The sequence below is a fragment of the Lithobates pipiens genome, unplaced genomic scaffold (assembly GCF_037356315.1).
Source record: "Lithobates pipiens isolate NorthernLeopardFrog02 unplaced genomic scaffold, aLitPip1_a1.2 Scaffold_22, whole genome shotgun sequence".
NCBI lineage: Eukaryota > Metazoa > Chordata > Amphibia > Anura > Ranidae > Lithobates > Lithobates pipiens.
The window spans coordinates 260187651-260212689 of record NW_027507784.1 but is presented as its reverse complement, the minus strand read 5'-3'; the positions used below and the strand labels follow the sequence as shown (position 1 = coordinate 260212689).

Genomic DNA, 25039 nt, shown 5'->3' with positions numbered 1-25039 from the left:
TGTTCAGTGAAATCTTCAGTCTTTTGCCCTCATGCCTCCTTAGCTGTGCTCTTCCAGTACTTTGGGGGTTATTATGAGCTGCTGGACCTGACATTTGCACTTGGTAAAACTGCCAACTATGCCTGCCCTTTTCTGCCCCCCCCCCCCCCATTCATCTGGACTGTGGGGCAGCACAGTCTCTTAGTGGTTAGCACTTCTGCCTGGCAGCGCTAGGGGTGTCAGTTCAAATCCCAACCATGATTTTACCTGCATGGAGCATGCATGTTCTCCATGTGCTTGCAGGGTTTTCCCACACTTCAAATACATGCTTGTAAGTTAATTGACTCCTCTCTAAATTAATCCTAGGATATGTGAGATAGGAACCTTAGATTGTAGGCTCCTTGAGGACTATGAATGTATATGTAGCAAGGTCCTGGGGCCCCAGAGGCCTATGGTGACCTCAATGGTTAGGGAGAGCTGACATCCTTCCTTGTATAGTTGTTTACAAGGCATGATGGGTGTGATGCAGGAAGAAATGATGGGCGCCAGTCACTTTTGGATGCGAACAAGAGATTTATTGTCTCTTAACAGAACTGTGGGAGAGAGGGTTAAGGCCAGGACACCCTTAACCACTTTCAGACCGGACCATTTTGCTGGTAAATGACCAGAGGTCTTTTTACACTTTGGCACTGCGCTGCTTTAACTGGTAATTGCGCGGTCATGCAATGTTGTACCCAAACAAAATTTGCGTCCTTTTCTTCCCACAAATAGAGCTTTCTTTTGATGGTATTTGATTGCCTCTGCGATTTTTATTTTTTGCGATATAAACGTAAAAAGACCGCAAATTTTGAAAAAAAATGATATTTTCTACTTTTTGTTATTAGAAAAATCCAATAAACTCAATTTTAGTCATACATTTAGGCCAAAATGTATTCAGCCACATGTCTTTGGTAAAAAAAAAGTCAATAATTGTATATTTATTGGTTTGCGCAAAAGTTGTCACATCTACAAACTAAGGTACGTTTTCTGGAATTTACGCAGCTTTTAGTTTACGACTGCCTATCTCATTTCTTGAGGTGCTAAAATGGCAGGGCAGTACAAAACCCCCCCAAATGACCCCATTTTGGAAAGTAGACCCCCTGAGGAAATTGATAAGAGGCATGTTGAGCCCATTGAATATTTTATTTTTTTGCCTCAAGCGATTGAATAATGACAAAAAAAATAATTTTTTTTTTTTTTTTACACAAAGTTGTCACTAAATGATATATTGCTCACACATGCTATGGGCGTATGTGAAATGACACCCCAAAATAAATTCTGCTGCTTCTCCTGAGTATGGGGATACCACATATGTGGGACTTTTTGGGAGCCTAGCCGCGTACGGGGCCCCGAAAACCAAGCACCGCCTTCAGGCTTTCTAAGGGCGTAAATTTTTGAGTTCACTTCTCACTACCTATTACAGTTTTGAAGGCCATAAAATGCCAAGATGGCACAAAACCCCCACAAATGACCCCATTTTAGAAAGTAGACACCCCAAGCTATTTGCTGAGAGGCATGTTGAGTTCATGGAATATTTTATATTTTGCCACAAGTTGCGGGAAAATTACAAACTTTTTTTTTTTTTTTTTAACAAAGTTGTCACTAAATGATATATTGCTCATGCATGCCATGGGCATATGTGAAATGACACCCCAAAATAAATTCTGCTGCTTCTCCTGAGTACGGGGATACCACATATGTGGGACTTTTTGGGAGCCTAGCCGCGTACGGGGCCCCGAAAACCAAGCACCGCCTTCAGGCTTTCTAAGGGCGTAAATTTTTGAGTTCACTTCTCACTACCTATTACAGTTTTGAAGGCCATAAAATGCCAAGATGGCACAAAACCCCCACAAATGACCCCATTTTAGAAAGTAGACACCCCAAGCAGTTTGCTGAGAGGCATGTTGAGTCCATGGAATATTTTATATTTTGCCACAAGTTGCGGAAAAATTACAAACTTTTTTTTTTTTTTTTTTTTTTCTCACAAAGTTGTCACTAAATGATATATTGCTCACGCATGCCATGGGCATATGTGAAATGACACCCCAAAATAAATTCTGCTGCTTCTCCTGAGTACGGGGATACCACATATGTGGGACTTTTTGGGAGCCTAGCCGCGTACGGGGCCCCGAAAACCAAGCACCGCCTTCAGGCTTTCTAAGGGCGTTACAGTTTTGAAGGCCATAAAATGCCAAGATGGCACAAACCCCCCCCAAATGACCCCATTTTGGAAAGTAGACACCCCTAAATTTAGGGGTACACTAGTGAGACTAGGTAATAAATGGCGGGTGCCCTGAAACTATAAAAAAATAACTAACCAACCAGCGTCACCTGTAACAGTTATATGGTGATCACTGGTGAAAGGGTTAACTAGGGGGCAATTAGGGGGCTTTATGCGGTAGTATATGGGGGTCCCTGGCGCTATAAAATGCTGCAACGAACCTAAATACCTACCTGCCTAACTAGCGTCACCTGTGACACTAATACAGCGATCAGAAAAACGATCGCTTATTAGGCTGGGTTCACACTGGAGCGATGCGGGAACGCCACGAATGCGCGGCGGGTTCCCGCATCGCATGCCTCCCGGCGGCAGTTCACACTGCCCTATGCGAACTGCTGGGAGTGTCAGTGAAATGTTACTGACACCCCCAGATCAGTTCGCATATCGCAGTGCGATCTGCAAACTCGGATCGCATGGTGTGAACACCCATGCGATCCGATTCTGCTGCGGGCCAAAAAAAGGGTCCCGTGCGAATTTGCGGCGGGTGCGGAGAATGGCTGAACTCGAATCGCACAGAGATCGGATGTGATTTGCACTGCAGTGCGGTGCGAATCACATCCGTTCTCATAAACCGCTGCAATGTGAACCCAGCCTTAGTGACACTGGCGACGGGGGGTGATCACGGGGTTAAACCTTTATTGGGGGGGTTAGGGGGGTACCTTAGAACTAAACGGGGCTAACCCTAACTGCCCTAACAGTTATTAGTCACAAATGACACCCGCCGGGTGATCAGGGGGTTAAACCTTTATTAGGTAATAAATGGCGGGTGCCCTGAAACTATAAAAAAATAACTAACCAACCAGCGTCACCTGTAACAGTTATATGGTGATCACTGGTGAAAGGGTTAACTAGGGGGCAATCAGGGGGCTTTATGCGGTAGTATATGGGGGTCCCTGGCGCTATAAAAAGCTGCGGCGAACCTAAATACCTACCTGCCTAACTAGCGTCACCTGTGACACTAATACGGCGATCAGAAAAATGATCGCTTATTAGGCTGGGTTCACACTGGAGCGATGCGGAAACGCCGCGAATCCGCGGCGGGTTCCCGCATCGCATGCCTCCCGGCGGCAGTTCACACTGCCCTATGCGAACTGCTGGGAGTGTCAGTGAAATGTTACTGACACCCCCAGATCAGTTCGCATATCGCAGTGCGATCTGCAAACTCGGATCGCATGGTGTGAACACCCATGCGATCCGATTCTGCTGCGGGCCAAAAAAAGGGTCCCGTGCGAATTTGCGGCGGGTGCGGCGGGTGTGGCGGGTGCGGCGGGTGCGGCGAATGGCTGAACTCGAATCGCACAGAGATCGGATGTGATTTGCACTGCAGTGCGGTGCGAATCACATTCGTTCTCATAAACCGCTGCAATGTGAACCCAGCCTTAGTGACACTGGCGACGGGGGGTGATCACGGGGTTAAACCTTTATTGGGGGGGTTAGGGGGGTACATTAGAACTAAAGGGGGCTAACTCTAACTGCCCTAACAGTTATTACAGTCACAAATGACACCAATGCAAAAAAAAAAAAAAAAATGACATTGGTGTCACTGTGACTGGGGGGCAGGGGTAATTGGGGGGGTGATCGGGGGGTAAAGGGGGGGTGTGAGTGTGCCTGGCATGTTCTACTGTGTGTGTAGAGTGTTGGTGCAACTCACCGATCCGCTCTCCTCCATGTCGGAACGAAAAATACCGACACGGAGGAGAGAATACATCACTTCCTCTCCTGTGTTTACATTACAGGAGAGGAAGTGATGTCACCGGGGATTTCTATTCGTCGGGAGCGATCGCGAGGGGGTGGCCATGAATGAATGGCCGCCCCCTCGTCCCGGATCGCTCCCGGACGAAAACCGACCGCCGCAGGCACCGGACGGGGGCCCGATCGGGCCTCCGACCCGCGGGAGGCAAGGGACGTACATGTATGTCCTTATGCCTGCCCGTGCCATTCTACCGACGTACATCGGCGTGCGCCGGTCGGCAACTGGTTAAGTAGCTGAAATGATAATTGGCAGACTCTGAGACTTCTATAGGTAGACAGCTATACAGTGGAAGGCCTCCAGCTGGATAACACTTCTGTATAGGTAGGACCGCTGTCTCCTACGGCAACTAATCTTGCAACAGTCACCAACGGTTGTTGTACATAACTGTTGGTAACACAGAACAGTCCTTTACTTATCTCACAGTATCCCACTGTAGATCTTCACTCACTGAGCTCCCAGTCTCTCACTAGACTTCCAGATCCCAGTCATCACTGGATCCCCTGAGCTCCTTCACAGCTATCCTGCTGTATACTCCTCAAGCGTCACCCCCCACTATCCTGCTGGGTCCCTGGCTTGGCACTTGCTGATGCTTTCCCACTTCTTCACCATCCCTGGCTGGTGAGAAGACTGCTCTGGTACTTGTTTCAGCTTACTCACAGTAGTCTCTGTTAGAAAGATGGATGGTCCCTTAGTGCCAACAGCTTCCTTTCTACCTCCGACCACAACTGGTTCCCCATCCGGCTGAACCTTCTCAACTTAGTTGGATGCCAATCCCGCAGTCCCAACCATACCCTGCTTCCTCTGCTCCTGGATAGGCCTCAGGCAGCCTAGCAACCAGGTGTCCCCAGGATAGGCCTCTGGCTTGGCCTAGCAACCCCGGGCCACATAACGCACATCGACCCATACAGCCATCCAGGTGGCACATAACCCTGATCACCTGACTCCACCCAAATAAATAGGCTCTCCCAGCAGGCCAAGGGACTAAAAGAAACCCCTGTCAATTGGCTGAGACACCCCATCCATTCATGATCCGACCTTGCTAAGCCCTTGTCAATCTAATGTCACCAGCCACAGTGCCAACTAGTGACACAAGAAAAAAGGTGCAGCAATTACAGAATTTAGGGAGGAATCAATTGATTTCTAACAATTAACCAGGAAAATTACTGCAGGCCTTTGGTGTTAGAGTGAGGGCTTTTTTTTTTTGTGGGAATGCAGCAGTACACCACTTTGGCACCTCCAGGACTGAAATCTATACAGTATAGTGGCAAAGGGGTGCTTGGGTACACCGGAGGGTCTATCAGTGCTGATTGCTGGGAGATCTATTGTTGCTGGGAGTGTAGTATTGCTGTTGCTGTTGCTCTACTGTTGTAGGGGGAATTCCACTGTTGCTGAATAGTCTGTTGATGCTGACTGCTAGAAGGTATATTAATGCTGGCTACTGGGGATCAATTGTTTCTGGGGGGAGGTCTTTTGCATAGCTCCCAACTGTCCCTAATTTCGAGGGACTGTCCCTGATTTGGAACAAATTCCCTCTGTCCTCCTCATCTGTCCCTCGTTTGAATCTTGTCTATATAGTTGTACAGTATATAAAATACTACTGTTGTAGGGGGAATTCCACTGTTGCTGAATAGTCTGTTGATGCTAACTGCTAGAAGGTATATTAATGCTGGCTACTGGGGATCAATTGTTTCTGGGGGGAGGTCTATTGCATAGCTCCCAACTGTCCCTAATTTCGAGGGGCTGTCCCTAATTTGGAACAAATTCCCTCTGTCCTCCTCATCTGTCCCTCGTTTGAATCTTGTCTATATAGTTGTACAGTATATAAAATGCACTACTTGGGGCGTGGCTTGGCGCGCATCGGGAATGGCCGCTTGAGACAGGAGCTCCAGGAGACCCGCAGCCCAATAGCTCTCCCTTTGGCTTATTTCACGCCGCATCATGCATAAATCAGCACGCCACCACACCGGGACGGGGGCTCGCCGTCAGTCCGGGACCCCTCACACCCGTAGCATTCAGGACATCTTCCCCTCACAGGCCCGAGCAGGCGGCAGCACCCCTTCAAAGATGGCGCTGACGCGAGGAAGACGAGCTCAGCGACAGCTACCTATCTACGGCCGAGGACCTGGTAAGCGGGCTGGGGAACCCCAACCATCCGCTCACGCTGGGGGATATGACATCGATTGCATCAGACATAAAGAACACGTTTTTCTCTGCAATTACTGACCTTAAGGCTGACTTACTGTCTCTAACTGAGAAGATGTCCACCTTAGAGAAGGCAGAGAGCAAGAGGGACAGGACTGTACGCAGACTGGAGGCCACAGCTACCTCACACACGGTGCATTTAATCAATATTAATAGGCACCTGGAAGACCTCGATAATAGAGGGAGGAGGTGTAATATCAGGGTGAGGGGGATCCCGGAGACTGTGAGCCCTGACCAGATCACTTCAGCTTTACGGTCAGTTTTTAACAATTTGCTGGAGAACCCTGTAGATTCCCCCATTGACTTTGTAAGAGCACACAGGGCATTGAGAGCTAGGCCGCTGGACTCAGCACCTCCCCAGGATGTTATTTGCTGCCTCCAGAGCTTTCAGCTGAAGGAGGAAATCCTAAGTCAGGCCAGAAAAAACGACCGGATTATGTTCAATGATGCGGAGATCTCGCTGTTTCAAGACTTGTCGCCCATAACCTTACAAAATAGAAGGGCATTACGACCGTTACTGGAAGCACTTAGAGAGAAAGGCATCGTTTATAAATGGCGCTTTCCCTTCCTTCTACAAGCCACACTGGATGGGAGACAGTTTTTGCTTCGGTTGCCAGAAGATCTCCCGGACGTTTGTGCTGGTCTCAACATCCCTTGTGTGGACTTACCGGAATGGTATGTTGAGTTTAAGCTCCCCCAACCCGAGCTCAGCCCCCCTGGCACCCCTTTGTCCTCACCGGTTAAACCACCGCAGAAGAAGAGCAAAGTTGAGCAGCGTTCCTCCAGGGAGGGATCCTGCGCACCTCAGTCCTCCAGGCATTCCAGGAACCGTGACCGCACCTGAAAGATATACTGACTGTATAGTGGAAGAATTTTGACCCCCTTTTTTGTACTTCTCTGCAATGGCTCGGGGGTCCCCACCCTGAATACTGTTTCTCCCTATTTACCCCCCCTCCCCCTGGACGGCGCTTCCTCATGGGGTTGAACAGCTGTTATGTTCACTTGCCCTGGGGGGAAGACACTTGTTGTCCCCCTGTTACTCTTGTGCCTGGCTCAAAGACATTGGCCCTAACAGACCCCCCCCCCCCCCTTTTTATTTTTATTTTTATTTTTTTTTGGTCAAGCTGCCAACACGTTGCTGGACTTTATTAGCCTATGACATAGGTTGCCTATCATCCCCTTCCCCTCCCCCCCCCCCCTTTTTTTTTTTTTGTTATGCCGAAGTTTACTTTGCACACTTGGTCGATGCAACATAGGGCACCGGGTCTCCGTATTGGTTGCTTAAATACCTGTTATTTTGTTATCTCAAATTTCAGTTTTCTTCAGTGATTTATTTGTTCTGTTCGTTCTGAAATATACATTCCTCTTGTGGAGTTCCTCCCACGTACCCCACAAGCGGTCAGCAGGGTGTTCTTGTGACACCTTGTGTATTGTCCGCACATTATTTTTGCCTGCAGCCTCAGTGCGCGCAGGCCGAACCTTGCTAATTTGTGATATTACCCCTGCGGGGGGTTTTCCTTCTCTCTCTTCTGTCTCTAGGCTTCTTTTCCTTTTATTTTCCTTTGAGGCTCTGCCCCCTTTCCTTTTCCACTCTTCTCTTTCTCTCCTTTATACAGAGCAGGCGATTGCGGAGAGCAGACGCACGAGACCTTACGGCTTACGCATCGTTGGGTTCTAGACCAACATTGGTCTCCCACAATGTCCGCGGTTTGAACATTCCGGAGAAGCGTACCTCGGTTCTCAGGGAACTAAATAAGGTAGGACCCTTATTTGTCTATCTTCAGGAGACACATTTCCTAAGTAACGCACACCCCAAACTTTGGCACAAAAACTACCCTCGGGCATTTTATGCTACGAGTTCCCGGGCAAAGACTAAAGGAGTCGCTATTTTAATTCATAAGGCAGTGGGGTTTGAGGTCACCCAACAGCTGGCGGACCCTGAAGGCAGATACCTATTCGTCAAGGGGACATGGGGCAACATCCCGCTGACCTTAGCCAATGTCTATTTTCCCAATAGTGCACACAAATCTTTTTGCAGACACCTGATTGAAGAACTAAAGGGTTTTGCCACAGGCTGTATCCTCCTAGCAGGTGACTTTAATCTCCCCCTCGACCCGGCCCAGGATACCTCCTCAGGCAGATCGAGCATACCTTACAGCACCCTGAAGTACATAAAAAATCTCTTGCACTCCTTAACCTTAATAGACTCATGGCGCACGTTAAACCCCCTTGGCAGAGATTTCACCTGTTATTCAGCTCCCCATGACAAATACTCACGTATTGATTACATTTTTGTTACTCAAAGAGATCTGCAGAGTTTGAGGGCTGCCCAGATAGGCATACAAACCCTCTCGGACCATGCTCCCATTTCCCTTTCCCATCCAGGGGACAGACCCAAGACGTGCATGTGGAGGTTGAATTCAGCTGTGCTGACGGACCAAGAACTACTCCCCAAGTTGACTGACGCCTTGAGACACTATTTCATTGACAATGCTTCCGAAGACCTCTCTCCCTTAACCATTTGGGAAGCCCATAAATGTGTTATACGGGGGGAGTTCATTCGAGCAGGGGCGGCCCGTAAAAGGCTGGCCGCCCAACAGCTTCAAATGTTAACTGATAAAGTAGCGCTCCTGGAATCCCAACACAAGGCGACTTTGGATTCCCTACAGGTTCAGGAGCTGCTACAAACACGACAGGAGCTCAGGGATCTGTTAGAGACGAAGAGCAAACGCACCCTCTTCTTAAAAAAGAGAATTTACTATGAAAAAGGCAACAAGGGGGGGAAACTGCTAGCCAGGGCTTTGAAAGACGCCTCCTTAGCTAATAAAATCTTAGCCATTAAGACAACAGACGGCACTTTGACAAACCGAACTGACAAAATAGCAGAGAGCTTTCACAAGTTCTACTCCCACCTCTATAGTGTTCCTTCCCAAAATACCCTGGAAGGGCAACTGGGGGACAGGAGCCACATTATAAAAGACTACTTGGCTCAGAGTGGTATGCTGACACTTTCCCCAGAAGATGCAGAATCACTAGAACTCCCTATCTCATCCGAGGAGCTCTTGGCAGTGGTCAAGGGCCTTAAAACGGGAAAAAGCCCCGGCCCGGATGGGCTCACGGCCCACTACTACAAAGTCTTTTTTAACCTTCTAGAAGACCCTCTTTTGAAGGTTTTTAATTTTCTCAATGAACCACGTAACCTACCAGACACTTTTTTGGGCACGCACATTACAGTACTCCCTAAACCTGGGAAAGACCCCACAGCATGCTCTAGCTATCGCCCCATTTCTCTTTTAAATTTAGACTTGAAAATTAGAAGATAGTGGCGAATCGTCTGCGGACCTTCTTACCACATTTGATAGGTGCTGAACAGGTGGGGTTCATGCCGGGGAGGGAATCCAGGAACAATGTGACTAAGGCCTTAAATTTAATACACCATTGTCACACCGCTAGCGTCGAGGGCCTTCTCCTGTCTACAGATGCGGAGAAGGCCTTCGACAGGGTTGCTTGGGATTACTTATTCCAGATCTGTAGCCACATTGGCCTGAGACCTCACATGTTCTCCTGGATCTCCTCCCTTTATCGAAACCCTACCGCCCAACTCAAAATTAACGGTACCTTGTCGGAACGGGTACTTATTCACAATGGCACGAGACAAGGGTGTCCTTTGTCCCCCCTCCTATTTATTCTATCCCTAGAGCCCTTTATTCGCACCATCAATAACACCCCCTCCATTGAAGGCTTCCAGGTTGGCCCGAAGACCTACAAAGTAGCTGCGTATGCAGATGATTTATTGTTTTTTCTGGTACAGCCCCACACCTCAATCCCCAATCTACTTAAGGCCTTTTCTATCTTCGGTTACATATCAAATCTTAAAATGAATTACACTAAATCCGAGGCGATGAACCTTTCGTTGCCCCCAGCTACACTTCATTTGGCCCAACAGAATAGCTCCTTCAAATGGGTTACAGATTCATTGACTTACCTAGGGATTCAGCTCACCCCACAACTCCCCGCCATTTACGCCAAAAATGTTGTACCCTTGTTACGCCGATTAGAATTAGATTTAACCAAGTGGTCCCTTAAACACTTTTCCTGGTTTGGCAGGGCAGCCGTCATTAAAATGGTGACACTACCCAGGGTATTGTATTTACTTCACACTTTGCCTGTTGAACTTCCAGCTAATTTTTTTAAACACCTACAATCTATTTTGCGGAAATTTCTATGGGCCGATAAGAAACCCCGTAATCGTTTACGCACTCTAACACGCCCTAAGACAGAGGGAGGACTGGGGTTCCCCGATTTTAAATTCTACTATTATGCAACGCATCTCACGCGCATTATCGACTGGCACTGTCACGCTAACAGAAAGGACTGGGTCTCCCTAGAGGAAAGTTTCTCGCTAACACCTCTTAAATTCTCGCCTTGGATACCTTGGAACAAATGTCCAGTGGGTTTTGCACAACACCCCCTAATCAGGGCCACTCTGAAAATTTTCCATAAACTTGCTGCCTCACACCGGACAGCGACAGTACCAGGCCCTATGTCCCCTTTGACCCAAAACCCAGACTTCCCCCGGGCCTAGAGCCTGGTTCTTTCTTACCTGCGGATTCTTCTCCCATTCTCGCCTCCCACTTTATATCGGCAGGTCAGACGCGTTCGTACACCGATTTACGGGACGACATCTCACTCCGAGCGCTATCCTTTTGGAGCTATAGACAAGCTTGCCACTACATACTGACGCCCACAAGGAAACAGACCATGTTGGGGGATCTCACCACCTTCAAATCCTTATGTCACAAGGGCGAACCAGTGGTGAGAACCACCTCCGTCTTATACACATTCTTACACGACCTTGAGGACCAGGAAGCACCCAGATTCAGGGTTCAGTGGGAGTCGGCTCTCCAAACACAGTTTACGGACATGCAATGGCAAAATGCTTGTATACTAGCGCATAGTGCTCTATTAGCACTAGATTGCAGGAGAATTCATATAAGCTTCTCTCACATTGGTATGCCACGGATAAAGTGAAGAGATGGTACCCGCTGTCCTCAGACTTGTGTTGGAGATGCGGCGAGGCTAAGGGCGATATGCTACATATCTGGTGGAACTGCCCCAAGATAAGTAGCTATTGGGATCAAGTGTTGGGGCTAGTTAGACAGATAACAGAAACCAAGATGACTCTCTCCCCGGCCTGTTGCTTACTTCACATCTCTGACCTCTCACTGGGGCGATATAAAAGATCCCTGACCAAACACCTTCTAATGGCAGCAAAATCACTGATCCCTAAATATTGGAAATCCCAACTAATACCGACAGTGAAAGAATGGCTGGGTCTGGTTAACCTTATTTATACAATGGAGGAGACGTTCGCTATTGCCGATGAAACGGCTGACAGATTTCACACAACCTGGTCCCCGTGGGTACTTTTCAGGTACTCGGATGCTTTTTCTAGACTCACTAAGGGGTGATTGTGATACACCTACATTAGGTGGAATGTGGCTCTCCGGTTCCCCCTCCCTTCCGGGCCCGGTGGGGAGGAGCTGACGGACCCCCTCCGTTGAGAGGGGATCGCTCTCCGTTGTCGCCTTGCTCTCTCTTACTCTTCTCCACCTTTGTTCATACCTGCTTTTTCTTTTCTCCTTTTATTCTTTTCTTCATCTCCTTATACCTACCTCCTTCTTTGGAATCCATTGCCAAGAACTACAGATACCTGGCTACTGATTCTTATGTACAATTAGTTTTATTGGCATGATTTCAATGTGTTTGTGTATACACCTGGATTACGTCTTGAAACCGTTCTTGTAACGGATTTGCTGCTCAGGTGACAAATTGATTTCTTCTTTTCTTTTGAAGACAAGCTCAGACTTACTGTTTACCTGTTGGATATTTTGCTGTATACGGTAATATGATGTAACCCTTGTTTTCTACTGTATCTGTTTATTGGCTTAATAAACTCTTTTAAATTGAAAAAAAAAAAATGCACTACTTATCTATCAAAAAGCGTTGCCCAGTGCTAAACCTTTCATTAAATGTCTAAATTGCTGCATCCGTAAACTTCAAAAGACGATATAAAAGAATAGTAGTGGTAAAAAGCACTTGTAGGTTTAACCAATCTTTATTTTTTTCTTGTACAGTTCTCCTTTAAAGGGGGCATGACAGGGGTTGTTTCCTATGGCTACATACTTTTGCTCATATGTGTCCCTCATTCCCATCTCAGAAAGTTGGAAGGTATGCTATTGTTCATGCGGAGGATCTATTGTTGCTGGATAGTGTTTGGGGGTGGGTAATAGGCTGAGATAAAGGTGATTCAAAGGAGGGACAGGCAGAGTTCCTGCACCTATTCTCTGAGAAAAATAACCCGGGTTACAGTAGGCCAAAGTGTCATGTGGGGTTACCTTTTTTGTACCCAAAACAGGCAAATTGACATAGATAATCAGTTGGTCTAATTCCCCATTTACTGGTGATCTGTGTGTTTTGGCAGCCTCTCCTCTGAACAACACAGCTGATTCTATGTGAGCAAACATCATCCTTACCAGCAGATCATGAGTCTGATTGACATGCGTCACCAGTAATCCTCCATCATACTTCACGTTGTTGACTTTCACGTCCTGCCATAAAGGTTTTGCTCTTATGGGAACTGATGTCAAGCCTTCTTGTGGTTCTTGGCTTAATGTAACAAAAAACATTACATGTAAACATATACATCAGTTTTTAATTTCACCACAATGAATAATTCATACACAGATCCAATACGAATGGCAATCCAAGCTTCTGATATAAAGTGCACATTATAAATGACACTGCTAGAGCAATACATTCATGATGAACAGCAGATGGCATATATGACTTTCTCTTCTACATAACAAGAGCCAATAGATATATCTTATTTATCAATAAAGCAAGAGTATAACTAAAAGCAAAAACTTTTTCTTTTAGATTTGGATAGAGTTATAAGGGATTGGAACCCCTGCCAAGTCTTTATTGCTGTCTGTTAACCACTTGCTTACTGGGACTTAAACCCCCCTTCTGCCCAGACCAATTTTCAGCTTTCAGCGCTGTCACTCTTTGAATGACAATTGTGTGGTCATACAACACAAATGACAATTTTATCCTTTTTTTCCCACAAATAGAGTTTTCTTTTGGTGGTATTTTGATCACCTCTGGGTTTTTATGTTTTGTTAAAAAAATGTAAAAAGACCGAAATAAAAAAAAAAATACAAAACCGTTTTATATTTTGTTATTAAACTTTGCAAACTGGTATTTTTTCTCCTTCATTGATCTACGCTGATGAGGCTGCACTGATGGGCACTGATAGGATGCACTCATGGGCACCAATAGCCTGCACTGTTGGGTACTGATAAGGCGGCCCTAATGGGCAGTGATAGGTAGCACCGGTAGGCACTGATGAGGTGGCACTGGTGGGCACTGAGAGGTGGCACTGATGGCTGGCACTGAAGGGCACTGATAGGTGGCACTGAAGGGCACTAATAGGTGGCACTGATGGTTGGCACTGGAGGGCATTGATAGATGGCACTGAAGGGCACTGATAAGTGGCTCTTATAGCTGGCACTGATGGGCACTGATATGTGACAGTGATGGGCACTGATCGGCAAGGGTAGGTAACACTGATAGGCAGCACTGCTAGGTGGCACTCATGAGGCACTGATTGGCACCACTAGTGGGCATTAATAGATGGCACTGATTGCTGGCACTGTTATGCAATGGTGGGCACTGATTCATGGCACTGTAGGCACTGGCAGGTGGCACTGGCAGGCAGCACTACTGAGCACAGATGAGATGGCTGTGCATCTTCCTCTTTGGGACCGATATCCCTTGCACAGAAGTCAGTGATTGGCTTTTTTTTTACTCCTCACTCTGTCAGCGTGAGAAAAAAAAAAAACAATTACCAATCTTCTGTTTACATCACATGATCAGCTGTCATTGGCTGACAGCTGATCATGTGGTAAGGGGCATGGTGTGCAAAGGGGAGGACATCTATTGAGTATTGAGTAGGTTCCCATTGTAGCCATCATTCGGCTATAGCGCAGATCTGAAGGGGTTAAAATGTCACCTATGAACATTTTTAGGTACCGTATTTTCTTCCATTTCCTGGGCGCACACAGTTATGAGTCTTGATTTGTTTTGTATCTATTTACTCAATGCAACTGAATCTTATACATTTTTCCAAAAAAATGGGTATTATTTTGTGTTCACTAAAATTCTTGAAAATATGAGTTTGATAAATGGCTGAGTAAATTCCGTGCAACATAAAAAATTGCAACAGCCATCATTTTATTCTTCAAGACCTCTGCTTTCAGAAAATGTATAGTGTTTGGGGGTTCTGAGTAATTTTCTAGCATTAATTGCTAATTTTAACATGTGTAAAAAATATAAAAATTGCCCCAGATGCAACGTGGTTAAAATGAACATGGGTAAGCTGAATCACACTCCTCCAGCTTCCGGTATGTAATAATCTCCCTAGGACCATGCTTTGCTTAACAAATAGCCATGTAACTCTGATGGGTATCACCATTTATTCTCATGATGTGTCCAGTAGGGGGCATATTACAACTGCTTGGCACAAAGCCCAAAGACCCGTTCACATGTGAGTGAAGTGTCCAAAGAGGATCCACTAGGTACATTTATGCCGCGTACACACGACCAGACTTTTTTTCGACAGCAAAGGTCCGACGGATTGTGTATGGGCTCCATCGGACCTTTGCTGTCCAAAAATCTGACGGACTTTAGAAATAGAACATATTTCAAATTTTTCCACCGGAACTCCGCCGGACCTAGTTCCTATGGAGAAATCCGCTCGTCTGTATGCTAGTCCGATGGACGAAAATCAACGCTAGGGCAGCTATTGGCTACTGGCTATGAACTTCCTTATTCTAGTCCGGTCGTACGTCATCACGTTCGAATCCGTTGGACTTTGGTATAATTGTGTGTGGCCAAGTCCGTTCAGTCCGTCTGAACCCCCACCGAAAGTCCGTCGGACCTAGTCTGCCGCAAAGTCCAGTCGTGTGTACGCGGCATTAGTGCTATAAAGTTTTATAACCCGTCAGCATCAAGTTAGAATGGAATTGCAAGTCATACATGCCTTTAACACATATTGTAGGTAAATGTTTTGTTTAATTAATTACGTGTTACAATAAAAGTATATTGCACCTCCATGATGTTAAAATTGAACTGTGGGCACAAAAATAAGACAAAATAATGCAGCTCTGTATCCAATAATACATCTTTAAATGTTTTTTTTATTGCAAGCAGTGCAAGTACCTGAGTCTGAGACGAAGAGGCATTTTAATGAGCTATTTCGTTTATCACAAGAAGCATGCTGACAGGAGGAGAAAGCACAGTGACAGATGAGCATTAGTACTGTGGTGCTTCTCCTTTTACTGTCAATTTGCAGTCTGGGGCAGATCATGGGCTTAGAGGAAGTGGGTGGAATAATGCCAACCATCATACCAAGGACATCTAGTGGCAGAAAAAAAAATGAATGTGGGGGAAATCTCTGGATTGAAAAATAAATTTACAGCTACAGCTGGTTTCATTTTATCTTTTAACGGTTTGTTCATTTTTATCTCATTATTTTTGGCTGGCATTCTGTTTTAACTATAATGTGTATATCAGATTATAGAAATTCCGGCAAAAAAATATAAAAATGATTTCAGGTTGTAAAATTACAAAATACAGACATACCTATGCCAGATACCCTCTCTCTGAGTCCTGCTGTAAAGGGCATTACAGGAGACTGATATTAGGACATATTCAGGTACTTACGCAAGCTGCATTTAAAATACATTCAATGAGTTTGTATATTCATTTGTAATTTTTATATCTGTATTGAGTTCAGGCATAAAAAATGTGGAAAGTGGATCAGATTATGCAGAAAGTGTCTGCAGAACATTTTAAAGGAAACCCGTTCTTAGAAAAATGGAAAAAAAAATGGAGGATGCTATTGCTGAAGATGCTAGCTGCCTGACTGCTGTTCTGAGGCACTGACCTGGAACAAGCACACAAATCAGGTGAACTTCATACCTGTTATGAGTCAGTGACTCGTATATAAACCACTGTACAGTATTATAGCCAGGGCAATAGTATATTCCATTGGCCGCCAAACTGTGGCCCGAGGACTGGATTGGACCTTTGCTTGCCTTTATTGGGCATTATTCTTCCACTGATACAAGGTACTATTCCTCCTACTGACACCAAGAATGGGGCATAAATCCTGCCACCAACTGACATCAACAATGGGTCACAATTCCTCCCACTGACACCAATGATACAGCACTATTTCTCCCACTGAGAGGAACGATGAGGCACTATTCCTCCCATTGACAACAATAACGATGAGGCACTATTCCTCCCACTGACACCAATGATGAGGAACGTATTCATCCCAATGACACCAACGATGGGGTACTATACTTCCCACCAACACCAAGAATGAGGCACTATTCCTCCTACTGACACCACCAACGGGGCACAATTCCTCCTATTGACACCAACAGTGCAGTACTATTCCTCCCTCTGACATTAATGATGGGGGCACTATTACTAACAATGACACCAACTATAGGGCACTATTCCTCCCACTGACACCAATGATGGGGCACTATTCCTCCCACTGACACCAATGATGGGGCACTATTCCTCCCCTAATAAAAAAAGATAGAGCACTGTTTACGCCCACTGACACCAAGACAATTAATACTCCCACTGGCTATAGCCCAGCCCTTCTGAAGAGCAGTAAACTGGCCCCTTGTTTAGAAAGTTTGGAGACCCTCTGAATATTTAGAAGGAGAGGTTGGCTATTTATCAAGAATATACTTTAATTCTTTAAAAGAATGTGAATCTTTGGCTGAATTCGGATCTGAAATGGACCAAAAGACGCACAGGACTCCAGTGCAATTCGCATCAGAGCCGCTCCAGAGATGCGTGAACCAGCTCCATAGAGAGCCGGTCACAATCTCCTGACATGCGAATTGGATGTGGAAAATCCACATCCAATTTGCAATAGTGTGAACCCAGCCTGAGCGAACCCTGGCTGTGTAATCACAATCTGCAGAATGACATTGCTGAGCAGTGAGGTATTAAGGTCCACCATCTCTTTAAAAAATTGAATATTGAAAGGTAACCATACTTACTATGAAGTCTTGAAAAAATTATCATTTTCCAAAATGTGAGCCATGTTTTCTGTGTGTAAATCCATTGTGACATCCCTGCAATGTATGAACATATAAATTATATATATTTATGGAACTTCAAATTAAGATGGCAATGCTTGCAAATATATATAATTACAAATATAATCATTAAAAAGAGAACTACAAAAGCAAAATAGAAAACTTCAAGTAGACACAAAGCTCTGGTCTGGACTTCCAGATTTAGTCACTTCCAGTTTTGCTATGTGATGGTTAATGCCAGCCCTCACTTCGATTAGAGCGCAATCGACATCTCAAATGTATTGTACCCAGTAGAGCTTCTACTATTGTACCGTTACTAGTAAAAAGAAATTTGCTAGCAGATACGTTTTTAATTGTAGTAAAGTTTGTAAAGATGGTGCTGGCATCCCATCACTCCTGCAAGTATCAGAGCCTTGAGACCAGCAGATGAGTAAGGATTGACCAACTGCAACTGCATACTTGACTGATTACCACTGCATGACTGCTACTGAAACTGATTGCCACTATACCCACTCACTTCACAGACAACTACTACACCCACACACTTCTCCACCGACAGCCACTGTACCAGCTTACTTCACAGACCAAAGTGAATTTTTATATTTTTTTATATATATATATATATATATATATATATATATATATATATATATAGATAGATATGGCTATATATATATATATATATATATATATATATATATTCGCGCTAGAAGTGAGAAAAGATATATGTGAACAAATATTGAATACTATAAAATCTGCAGCTGTTGTACACCAGGTGCTATGCACTTGAAAAAATGTAAAATAAATGAATTACAGCGCTCACAATAGTGCATAAATATAACAGAAATGTGAAAGGTGAATGATGTGCTCCAATCAATAAAGTGCAATAGTGCTACAAAATTCGAGGTGCGCCACACCCCCTCCTGTGTCCCCACTCACCGGATGGAATGGACCCTAGCTTTTCAATCTAGGGGTCGTTCAGGCTTAGATTGTTGGCCAGGGATGGCAAATTCACATCAGGATACAAAGAAGATCTCCCATAATCATAACAGCCATGTGTAAATATTAATGTCCAAAATAAGATAAAAGAAGGTGACTGAAGGGGACTGATGGTAAAGTAATGCTTAGATTTTATTGCGCAAACTAAAAATGGGTACTTACAGAATGTAGATTAAAATCAAGCATTTAGCAAAAGACTGCAATGGGAAACGCCACTGCTGGCGTACGTTCCACCAACAACCAGACATGACGTCACTTGGACTCGTCAATTGCGTCAATGCATTTCGTCCTCCCACAGGGTGTTATCAAGGACCTAATTTCCAGTTCAAAGAGCCAACTTTAAATACACCCCTAGTGGTTACCATTACCAAGATGGTCATAGGGACAATAGAGGATGGGGTAGTTCTGGTTGGACTCCACTCCAACACAGAGGGGGTCCCCCCACTAGAGGACAAAAAAGTTACCCAGGTCATAACAATTTTAGAGGGGATTTTCAGAGGAGTGGGTATGGAGGCTCCCCACTGGGGGGGAGAGGAGCATCTTTTTTCAGAGGGAGAAGGTGAGGTCAGTACCCCCAGGAGAATGGGGGAGGGGAATGTAGACCTTGGTATCCCAAGGCACCCCCCAGATCATATGGAGAGTAACTAAGAAACTAAAGCCCAGAAGATGCAGAGGAGGGAAAAGGGGAGAGACTTAATGCAAGGGATCTTCAACCTTAGTGATGCCACATTTACAGTAGATGAATTAAAAGTTATGCCTGAAATATGCCCCAGATAAGAACCTCAACACATTTGATGTCTTTATTGACTTTCAAAAATTCATGAGGAAATTGAATATCAAGAAACATTTCAACAGGGCCAGCTTTCCTGTAGTACAGGAGCCTTCTCATTATGACCAGACCAATTTGAGGAAAAATTCAGTGTTTAGCCCTAAAAACACCAACAATCATTTTTCAGAAGTATTTAAAACCCTAGTGGAACAAAATTTAGAGAACATACAAACAAAGCCCAGTAGACATAAAGGTAAAATAGAAGGAGGTCTAAATTATTTGGAACAGAACAAACAGATTGTCACTAGAGGCGCTGACAAAGGGGGTGGCTTGGTCATCCTCAATAAATCAGATTATCTAGCGGGATTAAATAGGTTAGTGCATGATGTGGAAATGTATGAAAAATTAAAAGGTAATCCAAAAATCAAATACAAGGCCAAGCTAAAACGATTAGTAAAAAAGGCACAAGATGAAGGTATTGTTAACAAAAAGGAAGCCAGATATCTAGTGTTTGATGCCCCTAGGGTCCCTGTCATTTATCAACTGCCCAAGGTTCAGAAGAATCCTTCCAATCCTCCCAGCAGACCCATTGTTAGTGGAGTCGATTCCCTTTTTGCCGGAATGGGGGAATACTTAGATCTGTTCTTGCAGCCTTTAAGAGCAGCGATTACATGATTATGTGATGTGACTGTGTGTATTGTGCATACTGCAGTAGCATATATCATGACTGGGATGACACGCATGACTTTCACATTGCTCTTGTGAATATACCAGATTGCTTAATTATATTCCATTTTGATAAAATCCTTGGTGATAACTACGGCATTTCAGCTTGAACACTAGTATCTGTCGGGGTCGGATCACGGCTCATTTTTGTTTTTGGAATTTTTTTTTGAAATATGGACTTTAGGAATTGTAACAAGTCCGTTATGGACATTTAGCTAAACAACCTACCTACCATCAGTCCTTGATACTGTGCCTGTTTTTTTTCAGATTTATGTTTTTTATATTATTTATATAGCAGCACCAATTAGTCAATTTAGCTGGGCATATGTATGAGTGGGATATGTTGGTCCGGTGCCTAGTGTGACAACGTTGTCATGTCTTGTATGTATGTTTTTTACTTCTGGGTATAATGGGGATGTACTTTCGATTCTGTATTGTCCAACTCATTTTTGGAATTTTATGCACTCTTTTGATACAAAAATAAAGTTTATTATCATCTTTTGGATATACCGTGGTTGATTCTCAAAGAGCTTTTCTGGGGCATTTCTTTGCTCAAAGTTTTTCTAATTTATAGTTCATTATTGCTCTGCAGTTATCTTGTCTAATAATGAAGAATCAGTAATCCATTTAACAGTAGAAAATCGGATTCAGGTCTAAATTTTATTTTTTATTTTGGCTCAGAGATGCCCAGCTTATCTGAAAGACAGCAGAAACCTTATGGAATTACTGCAGGAAGTGGAGGTGGATGAGGAAAACATATTGGCTAGTATAGATGTCAACTCTCTATACACCAACATTAAACGGCAACATGCAAGTAAAGCAGTCGTATGGACCCCTAATAGTACAAACATTAAGAAGAAACAAAATAATTTTCTGTTTTAGGCTTTGGACTTGGCTATGAGCATGACAAACAATACTTAAAACCAAGGAAAGGTATGGCCACGGGGGCCAAATATGCCCCCTCAGTAGCAAATTTGTTCATGAAAACTTCAGATGAAACCTCCTCCTCAACAGATGAGGCGCAAAGACCTCAGATGTAGCCATCCAAGATCTCTGCTCAGGACCAAACCCTTTCCAATGCATGAGGTACTGAAGAATGCCTCTACAGAGCCGAGAATCCAAAATTTGACTAACCCTGTACTCCTGATTATCCTCAGAGACCAAGGCCGCTGTAGAGAGAGGACAAGAGAACTTATTGATGACTAAAGGCTTCAAAAGGGAAACATGGAAGGAGTTAGAGATTTTGAGGCTTTTAGGAATCTGGAGTTTGAAACAAACCGGATTCAGTTTAGAGGTTGTGGTCAGGGCCGCCATCAGGGGGGTACAGCCCATACACTTGTAAGGGGCCCTAGCATCTGGACGGGCCTGGCCGACTGGCAGGGATATGAGAAGGCAGGGTTGTGTGTGTACATGCCTGTGTGTGTACATGTCTCTGTCTGTGTACATGCCTGTGTGTGTGTATACGTGCTTGTCCTATACACACATGAGTAGTGCTAGGAGTGTACATGTGTGAAGGGGCTCAGAGCGTACAGGTGTGAGGGGGCTCAGAGCGTACAGGTGTGAGGGGGCTCAGTGCGTACAGGTGTGAGAGGGGCTAAGGCACTGAAGGACTTGATGGGATGGCTAGTGGGCAGATTCGGTGGGGCGGCCAGTGGGCGGGACCCTGGGGAATATTAGTGATCAGGTTTAGGGGGTGTCCAGGCCTAAAGCTTTGTAAGGGGCCCCACATTTTTTGCTGGCTGCCCTAGTTGTGGTGTATGGACCAATGAATCTTGGGGCAAACTTCAGAGAAGGAACTAGGAGCTTAATAATCCTGGTGGAGAGCCAGACTTTGTCCCCTGGCTGTAGAGAAGGCGATTAGCAAAGCATTCGAATTTGTCAGCAGTTGCCTGGAGGGAATCATGAACGTCACCTCAAATAGAATTGAAAGACTCCTGAGCAATAGCCAAAGCTAGAATATCTGGAGAACAGGTCATGGGAAGAGGGAGTTGAGGGTGTTTTCCATTAAATGTAAAAAAGGGTGTCTTCTAAGAACTGAAATTTACATGATTTTTGTGAGAGAATTCTGCCCACGGGAGTAGAGAGGACCAATCATCATAATGAGCAAAGACTTAGGCCGCGTACACACGCGGGGACTGTTCGCCCAACTTTGTCCGTCAAACAGTTTCAGCAAACAGTCCGCTCAAAATTAGCATGGACGGACTTGCCCACACACGACGAACGAACAGTTTGCTGAAACCGTGCGCGATGACGTGAACGGCACGTACGACGGGACGGAAAATACAACGTCCTATACACTGCATTATAACTTTCGGCGTGTAAATCCTTTCTGAGCATGCGCGGAACTTAGTTTGACGAACAAGCCTACACACGAGGGGACTGTTCGCTGAAACAAAGTTTCAGCGGACAGTTTTTCGGAATTTCCGAAAAACCTTGTTCAGCGGACTGTTCGCTGAAAGCCCACACACGAGCGGACTGTCCGCCGAAACACTGTTCAGCGGACAAAGTTGGGCGAACAGTCCCCGCGTGTGTACGCGGCCTAAGGTGCAAAGAAAGATCTCTAACTCTTGATTAACCCTCTCAGTCTGTCCATTGGATTGAGGCTGGTAAGAAGAGGAAAAATCCAAGACAATATTAAGGGATTTGCAAAAGGCTCTCCAAAAACAAGACGTAAATTGAACTCTCGTGTAGGAAACAACATGGGAAGGAACCCCATGGAGGCAAAAAATGTCTCCAAAAAAATGGGAACCAAGGCAGAGCAGAACATACAAAAACAGAGTGTGACCTGACATAGCCACTGTGGCAAGCCTCCATCTCTAATTACATGTATTTGCAGAGAAAAATTGGTCATGGGACTTTGAATGAAGCGTGTCACCCGCCACTGTAACCCCCTACACATCTGCCCCACCTCTGTACCCCCCTGCCCATCTGTCCCACCTCTGTAATCCCCTGTAGATCTGCCCCACCAGTGTTTCCCCCTTTCTCATATGCCCCACCACTGTACCTCCATGCACATCTGCTCTACCACTGAACCATCCTCTCATCTGTGCTAACACTGAACTTATCTACTCATCTGCCCCACCACTGTAACCTCCTTTCTCATCTGCCCTACTACTGTACCTCCTACACATCTGTCCCACCTCTGTTCCCTCATATCTTCTGCCCCACCACTGTAACCCCCTGCTCATGTGTTCCACCAATATACCTCCTTTCTCCTCTGCACATCTGCCCTACCTCTGTACCCCCTGCTCCTCTGCCCCAACGCAGTATCCCCCTGCTCTTCTGTCCCACCAATGTACCTCTTCGCTCCTCTGCCCCAACACTGAGAATTTCAGTCTAGGGGTCGTTCAGGCTTAGATTGTTGATTGTTCATATCAGGATACAATAAGATCTCCCATTATCATGACAGGTGTAGATATTAATGCCCAAAATGAGATATAAGAAGGGGACTGCTAGTGAAGTACTGCTTGGCAAAGATTTTATTGCGCAAACTAAAAATGGGTACTTACAGAATATAGAGTAAACTCAAGCATGTAGCAAAAGATTGCAATGGGAAATGCCGCTGCTAGCGTGTGCTCAACAGACAACTGAACGTAACGCCACTTGGACTCGAAACAGGAAATTGCGCCAATGCCTTTCACCCTCCAACAGGACGTCATGAAGGACCTAATTTCTGGTTCAAAGAGCTGACTTTAAATACAGGAATATGGTCACCTCCCCCTTATTCAGCCAATAGAAAAAATCATGGTGACCATTTTACAGTGGCGGGGCAGATTTGCAGGGGGTTACAGTGGTGGAGCAGATGAGAAAGGAGGTACATTGGTGGGGCAGATGAGAAAGGGGGTACACTGCTGGGGAAGATGAGCAGGATGGTACATTGGTGGGGCAGATGTACAGTGGGGTTAAAGCGTTGAGGCAGATGATCAGGGGGGGTTACAGTGGTGGGGCAGATGAGCAGGGGGTTACAGTGGTGGGGCAGACGAGCAGGGGGTTACAATGGTGGGGCAGATGAGCATGGGGGTACAGTGGTGGGGCAGATGAGCAGGGGGGTTACAGTGGTGGGGCAGACAAGCAGGGGGGTTACAGAGGTGGGGCAGACAAGCAGGGGGTTACAGTGGTGGGGCAGATGAGCAGGGGGTTACAATGGTGGGGCAGATGAGCAGGGGGGTTACAGTGGTGGGGCCAGTGAGCAGGGGGTTACAGTGGTGGGACATATTTGCAGGGGGTACAGTGGTCTGAGGTGTGAAAGTGCAGGAATTGGGGCTGATCTGAGGCGTGAGAGTGCAGGATGTTAATTTCTCACTCACACTCTAAAGTAGTTTACAGCATTTACTTTATAAAAAATCATTTTCTTTATTGAGAGTATGAAGTTGACATTTTTTTTTATAAAATCGGCACGCTCAATTTCTTTGAAAACATTTTTCGGCACATCGTGCTCAAAAGGTTGCCTACCCCTGAAATCGAGGCATCAAACCCACTGATAAATTCTTTTTTTTTTGTAACAGTTCTATAGCTATGATAGTAGTGATACCCTTTGAAAAAGTCACGTGAACAGTGATGCAACGCGTCAAGGAGAGAGCCGGGTGACATCATTTCCGGTCGCGGACGAGACCAGAAGTTCTTGGATATACAGCACTGTTTGTTTTTAACCTGGAATGTAAGTTACTACTAGGGATGAGTCGAACACCCCCCGGTTCGGTTCGCACCAGAACTTTCGAACGGACCCCAAATTCGAACGAACTTTAGAACCCCATTGAAGTCTACGGGACTCGAACGTTCGAAATGAAAAGTGTTAATTTTAACGGCTAATATGCAAGATACTGTCCTAAAAAGGGTTTGGGGACCTGGCTCCTGCCCCAGGGGACATGGGTCAATGCAAAAAAAACTTTTAAAAATGGCCGTTTTGGCGGGAGCACTGATTTTAATGACGATTAAAGTGAAAAAAAAAGTGAAATATTCCTTTAAATATCGTGCCTGGGGGGTGTCTGTAGTATGCCTGTGAAGTGCCACGTGTTTCCCGTGTTTAGAACAGTCCCTGCACAAAATGACATTTAACAGAAATAACGTCATTTAAAGCTGCTTGCTGTTTTAATGTTATA

At 45.2% G+C, this 25039-nt stretch overlaps 1 protein-coding gene across 1 annotated transcript in view; it reads right to left on the bottom strand.

The window, feature by feature from the left end:
* Positions 1-25039, bottom strand: part of VWA3A (von Willebrand factor A domain containing 3A) — a 124408-nt gene that overhangs the window by 95938 nt on the left and 3431 nt on the right. Inside the window, exons 2-3 of the mRNA XM_077448997.1 lie at positions 17408-17482; positions 12791-12923 (exon numbers count right to left, since the gene is read on the bottom strand). Coding sequence (XP_077305123.1) covers positions 12791-12923; positions 17408-17472 — 198 coding nt within the window. The 5' untranslated portion in view covers positions 17473-17482. The remainder of the gene's footprint in view (positions 1-12790; positions 12924-17407; positions 17483-25039) is intronic.